Genomic DNA, 6,568 nt, shown 5'->3' with positions numbered 1-6,568 from the left:
TGTGCACTCCAAGCACCAGACCACCTAACCAATTTCCACCAAATCGACTAGTCTCACCCCAACCTTCAACTCTTAGAATCAATGGCAAATGATTATTGATTAAAATAATTGAATGGAGAAGTGATTCTTGAAGCTTAAGCTCCCACCCCCAGCTTCCATTCCCTGTGCTCTAGTCAGAATCAATGGATTTTGGGGGTGGGGGTTGGGGGTGGGGTGCAAGAATAACAAACTTGACTAGATTTTGGGAGGCTCTTGATTTGTTTACCGGGATCAATGGCGGGGAAGGGTGTTGGGGGTATGGATTTGCTTAACAAAATTGGCTGGTCTCCATTGTTTATGGCATGGATGGGTACATGGATGCAGGCCCTCTCGCCATTAATCCAGATTCCTGATAGGAGCAGTTAACAATTGAATTCAATTTTTCTTTCTCCATTCTTTTCACACGGATACAAAAAGAAGGTTCAACTTCAAGTTGTTCAAGAATAATGGCGTTGAATTTCTAAACCCTTTGACTTATCTCGATGAGGGCAGGGGAGGGATATAACTTAGCGATAAAGTGTCACCTTGACGTGGTGGAAATCATCCATTCGAGCCTAATTAACACGAAAACCTAAACTATGTCATTGAGAGGGAAGGATTAAATCCTTTTAAGAAATAAAATTTATGTGCAAAATATAACCCAACTCAAATTGAAGAACCCTTAACAATTAAGGGGTTAATAGAATAAATCGCACTTTTATCACCAAATTATAACACCCCTAAACTCATTTCTAGCTAATTTGAAATTCATAGTTTTTATTTGTGCCATCTTTTTCCACCCTTTAAGAATGTGACAATGATCGTCGAGTTAAGGTAGTCGACTAAGAAATTAAAAGGTCACCTAAGCAAGGCATAAGGGATTTACCTAGACAAGCCTGAATCATGTGTCACCTGATCACCTTAGTGACTATGTAAAAAAATTGCCTGAATGAGATATAAGACAAACATCACCCAATGCAACCAAGGAATCAGGCGACGACGGTTGCCGAGTCGTCTAGTAGGTCACTTAGTCATCAAGCAAAATGGTGGATTAAGTATTGGGCAAGCATGTTAATTATCATAGAGTTTTTGTTAGCTATAATAATTGGATCTTTAATTTTTAGAACGGTCTCAATTTATAATTAGGCTTTTAATATTTGACCTCAAAGGGGTATAAATGGGTATACAACCTAATTTGTAAAAGATCTTCAACACACTCAACACAATTTGCACAATGTGACAAACAACTATTACTTGACATCCACGCTACTTTATCCCTCTATTCCTATCTCTTATTGCCTCTAATTCCCCTAACTCCCCTTTTCTCTCTTTCCTTCTCCTTACCTCTTCTAAGCTAGTTTCAATCACTTACCTCATTTTCTTTACCCTTTTAACACTGTACAACTTCTACGAGTATCTCATTATGTCCTTGTGCCTCTAATGGTGGCTTGGTACAACGAGTCCATCAAAACTAATCCACCATTTCCTCATCTTAGTTGCATCATCACTTCAAAAGGTACTTTATTTTTTGATCGAACAATTTGTAACATCAATTTTACAAACAAAGAGATGAACTCCATCATTTTCAATGTCCATAAGGGTGAAGGTGATCACTAGTCTCTTTTGCCATTGATTCTAATGAATAATCACTATTTCTATTATCTGTAAACAATCATTTTTAGAGGAGACTTCCAAGAGGTCTCTATTGATATATTAGGTGGTCCAATATCATTAATGGTGTAGGATTAGGTGTTGGGGTATGTAAATTGATTAGGTGGTCTCTGGTGATTGTAGCGTGCAGGAAAAGCACTTGTGTGCTGCATAAGAGCTTTTGTGTGTGTTTGTGTTGCCTTAAGGCAAATAGGAATTCAATTTTAAAAAAAAAACTTATAACAAGAAACAAATAAGGAATTATTTCCAAATTTACCATGGAGATCAGGATAAGCTTAAATGGTTTAAGCATTTTGAAATGCAAGCTAAATAGTGTGTTGATGAGAAGTGAGCCGGTCATTATTACTAACATTGTAAAGAGTAATGATAAACCTAAAATAACACAAAATGAAATAGTATAGAAGGATTTAATAGCTCTATAGTTAGATGAGGAAAATCTCTTCAATTGTATGAATTGATAAAAAAAAAAATTATGTAACTGACTTCACCTAACAAAATTAGAAATACATATTTTTGCATGAACTACTAGAAATACATATTACTTGATTCATATTACCTTTTCAATGTATTCTATTCTATTTTTAAGAATTGAGTACATCACAATTTTTGCATGCACTACTAAAAATATGTACTATTTGAATTACATACATATTTTCCATTGTATACAATTTTATTTTCAAGAAAAAGAGTCCTCAACGAACAAAGGTAACCTAATTGCTCCTGGTGAAGTTCAAGGAAGCATAGCCCTTGACCACAGCTGGTCTTGTGAGCTGAGCTCTCTGCTCTTTTGAAAAAAATATTTCTTTTGCCAGCAGTCAGTTGACTTCCATTCCAAACTTGGAAGTTCGGTGAATTAAGAAATAGAATCGAATCGAATTTAATCCAATTTGCCACTAAATTGTTTACTTTCATTTTATTTTTACTTCATCTTATTTATACCAAAGATGTTATCAACGTAAATTAAAAGTTCAATACTAAAACAATATCATTATAGAGCAAACAATCATACATAGCTCAATAGACTCTAATCAACATGGAATAATTTTAAAATACAAATTCATAATGTGCAATTTGAAAGTGAAGTACCATAGGGAGTATACTCCATATTCAACCAACACCATTATATTTAGTAAACTAAAACTACTGCAATTCCACATGCAAGTATTTCATTCTCAATTCCCATTCCATTTCCACAGATTGTTATTTCATTCCCACATTTGAATTCCATTTCCTTCTCCAAACCATATATCAACAGAAGTGGTCTAATGGAAGACAGGCGCTGTTATCAGGCAGAAATATGGGTAGGATTCCTTTCCCAAAAGAAGCCCTCTCACTGCCGATAACTCGCACCAAAAAACAGAACAGATTCCCAGTTGGTCATCCTTAGCCGAGTAATCATAGGGTCAGCAGGGGCAGTATCCACCAATACTACACATGGGGGGAGGGGGGTAGCTTAACTCATCCTGCTAGTGTCGCTAAATTGAAAGGAGACAAAAAAATTTGAACACTTATTTTAAAATGATGGCATATATTTAGCACACTTTCCAACTGTTCTAGTCTATCAAACAAGAAGTATTGAGAATAGATAATAAGCAAATTGACCAACACTCAAAAGACAGCAACACAAAAAAACACAGCAATGGGTTCATCTGGGCCACAGTCAACAGATGTAACAAAATTTGCTCAAAAAATAGAACAGCCCAACCATTCACTAATCAAGGGGCAACAACAACGATCCGCCCAGCAACTTGGTCAAGATCCCGTTGGCCACTGGATGTGATTCTCCTCCCACTGGTAAACACAAACCAAACACCCAAAAGAAGAGTGCATAAGTAAATTATAAGAAAATTTTGCAAATAAAAAAAGAAAAGAAAACAGGAAGTACAAAAGATTCAAATCATCTATATTTAGCTTAGCATGTTTGAAAATTTTTCAGAACCCAGGATCGTCCACCAATCAAAGACAACTAATGCACATCATTCCAAAATAGTGTGCCATTATTAAAAAAACACTAATTCACATACTGCAGGCAAAGGTCTCCACATCACATATTTGGAATACAGATTCATATGGAAGCTTCTGCGGTTGAAGTTTAAGAGCAAAGATGAAAAGATAACTGCAGCCAAACAAAAAACAAAAGCAGGCAAAAGGGAAGTAGCTCACCCCTTTGTATCAATGTCGATAATGTTCATTTCCTGCAACTGTTGAAGAATGTTGCGAGCAATAGCACCACTGCTCTTGCAAAAATGACGAGGACGGCTACCATTCCTCTTGCTCCCACCATAAATCCTCCGGAATGCACCAACACCAAGACCCTGTCTCAAGTAGATTTTCCTTGCCATGGAGGCTGCAACCAAGTTTGCATGCGCAAATCAGTAAAGTTAAAGTTTTCCAGTGTGCCAAATTAATTAGAGAGAGAGAGAGAGAGAGAGAGAGAGAGAACCAACCAGCTCTGATATAATACCAATCAGGGTCATAAGGAGCGAGTTCTTTGAATGTACCAGTCTTCACAATATCAGTCCACTCAGGGAGCTCCATCTGCAGACAATGAAAACATTGAAAAGTTAAAAAACACAACTTGCAATATTTTCATCACAAAATGTCAACTATAGGAGAGATTGTAAGAAGTTTCTTATTGGATATTAAGAGTTATAATGCATAAATATAAGATTATTCTGACATATCATGCTTCCATTTCCTACCAAAATTCAGAAGAAACCTACTAACAAAAAATGCAATATGACCAAAATGTGTACTTGCATAGGTAACTATACATTTTTTTTCTAGCACCACTTGAATAACTATATCCTTCCACATGAGTTGCCCCTACTACCTAAATCAAAGTTGCCAAATAAGAAATTTTGAACAAAATTGTTTTCTTCGGAAGCTAAATAACTACCACCAGCACATTGATCATGGATGGCTGCCAATGACATTTCACAGTTCATCTTGATTATTTGCATTAAAATGTATTTGCATCTGTCAAAACAACATTAAACATCCCTGACAATGTCATGTTCTAACTCATGTTGCTCTGCAAATATTGTAGAGATTATACTCGATTGGTGCATAAAGTGTTTGTAACATGTTTTTTTATTTCTATAGGAGTTGTTTAACTTGTTAACAACATATTACTTCAGTTGGTAGCAAACAAGAACTCATTGATCATTAGGCTTCCATTATGGCATACAAGGGCAGTGCAAGAATAGGCCAGCCCCTCAACCAGGGAAATTTTCAAAATAGCCAATTATAACTAAGCCAGGTAAACCATTTGAGTTGTTGCATGCAACCTCAGTTGTTTCAATCTAAGTATTACCGCATAAAAGTAGCAGGGACGGAGCCTGACTCCTGCATGGATTAATCTCTGCTCCCCTATATTTTAGGCACACAGGGAGTTTATCCATTCCAGTTCACCTATATTTTAGGCACACAGGGAGTTTATCCATTCCAGTTCAGTTATCCAAATTCTTTACAAACCATATAGTCATAGATGGTCCACTAGATTATCCAAGTACTCATAACTCATGTACAAGGATCCATTGACACAAAGCCCAATGCCGACAATAGATTTGGCTATCAGGCATGGATTTATTCATAGGCCACAAGAAATATATTAGGCAGTTCATTTACAGGGTTATAATGATGAGCAATGTATCCATAGATAGCGAAAGTTAGCAGATACTCAAAGCCATATGTCTGCATGGATTATTTTTGGGTCCATGTCTGATAACCATATTTATTGCTGCAGGTAGTTCATGTTCAAGTAAAAATGTTGTATTAACACTGAAATTGAGCTGGATAGAACCTCTAATTCTCCAGCATCTTAAACAAAGCACATATTAATGACCTCACCAAATAATTAAAAACCCATAAGAACAATTAAACACCAGCAAGAAAAATAGGCAAACATGGGCCACAACAGAGACGGCTACATGAGAACAGTACAACACATACAGTCTCATTTAACATACATAAAATTAAGATTGTTTTGACCATTATGTTATGTCATTGTATTTTACCCATTTCAGGCCGCTTAATCATAAGCAATTTTTTTTCTTTTCCATACATTCACAGAAAAAACAACACGCAATTCAATCATATGCAAGCACAATTTCTCTGACTCTATGCATCTAAAACAGAATCAACAACTTAGCCTGAGGATCCTTCCACCTTCCACTCCAGTCGAAAAACAGAAAACCCCCCAAGAGAAAACATCTACTTAAATTCCAATACAGTAAAAGTCATTCCAGCAAACAAAATAGCACTAAAACAATGTCACGATTCGGAACAGTAGAGATGCGGAAGATTGAAAATTAAAATGCCAATTAGAAGAAATCCCAAAGCCAAAAATCCACTAAAATGGCAACACACTGGAATATATAGCAATATTTACCTTGCCAGAGCGCTTAAGATGAGCGGAATATGCCTTGACGAATTCATGGGGCGAGACGTCCTTGACAGTTCTGGCGGTGGCCATAGTTGAAGCACGCGAGAGATGCAGAGACCACGCGAGAGATGCGGCGATTTCAGCTCAGGCCGTGGTCGATCGCTCGGTGGGGAAGAGTATGGAGATAGTGAAAGGAGAGGGAGAGAGGGAGCGGCGGCGTGGGAAGGAAGAATGAACGAGTGCATTATATTGTGTTGCAGCCCTAGGGTTTTATGACGATCGAGGGGGTAAAAAATTTTTAAGAAAAATATATATTTATTAGTTATCTTTATAATTTTATTTTAAATGTAAATTTGTGGGAGAGTGGAAGAAAATACAATAAGTTGTTGTAAAACATATATATTTATGTGATTACTATTTAGATAATACGTTATAACTTTTGGTATACCCATATAATGGTTCATTATATGGTTAACCTTTGAATGTCAATGT

The 6,568-nt window shown here is 36.5% G+C and overlaps 1 protein-coding gene across 1 annotated transcript; it reads right to left on the bottom strand.

The window, feature by feature from the left end:
- Window positions 1-3,200: 3,200 nt before the first annotated feature.
- Window positions 3,201-6,360, bottom strand: LOC131147119 (small ribosomal subunit protein eS19x-like). Its single transcript, XM_058096914.1, has 4 exons — window positions 6,083-6,360; window positions 4,137-4,227; window positions 3,853-4,036; window positions 3,201-3,480 (listed from the first exon to the last, which is right to left on the bottom strand). Exons 1-4 carry the CDS (start codon window positions 6,164-6,166, stop codon window positions 3,405-3,407), a joined length of 435 nt encoding a protein of 144 aa, XP_057952897.1. The 5' UTR covers window positions 6,167-6,360; the 3' UTR covers window positions 3,201-3,404.
- Window positions 6,361-6,568: the final 208 nt, after the last annotated feature.

The sequence above is a fragment of the Malania oleifera genome, chromosome 1 (genome assembly GCF_029873635.1).
Source record: "Malania oleifera isolate guangnan ecotype guangnan chromosome 1, ASM2987363v1, whole genome shotgun sequence".
Lineage (NCBI taxonomy): Eukaryota > Viridiplantae > Streptophyta > Magnoliopsida > Santalales > Ximeniaceae > Malania > Malania oleifera.
This window is presented reverse-complemented; position numbering and strand designations above follow the sequence as displayed.

Coding starts and splice junctions, on each gene's coding strand:
- LOC131147119 (XM_058096914.1), bottom strand. CDS start 6,166: ATGGCCACCGCCAGAACTGTCAAGGACGTCTCGCCCCATGAATTCGTC. Junction 4,228..6,082: donor ATCTTAAGCGCTCTGGCAAG/GTAAATATTGCT, acceptor CATTGTCTGCAG/ATGGAGCTCCCTGAGTGGAC. Junction 4,037..4,136: donor TTGGTATTATATCAGAGCTG/GTTGGTTCTCTC, acceptor ACTTGGTTGCAG/CCTCCATGGCAAGGAAAATC.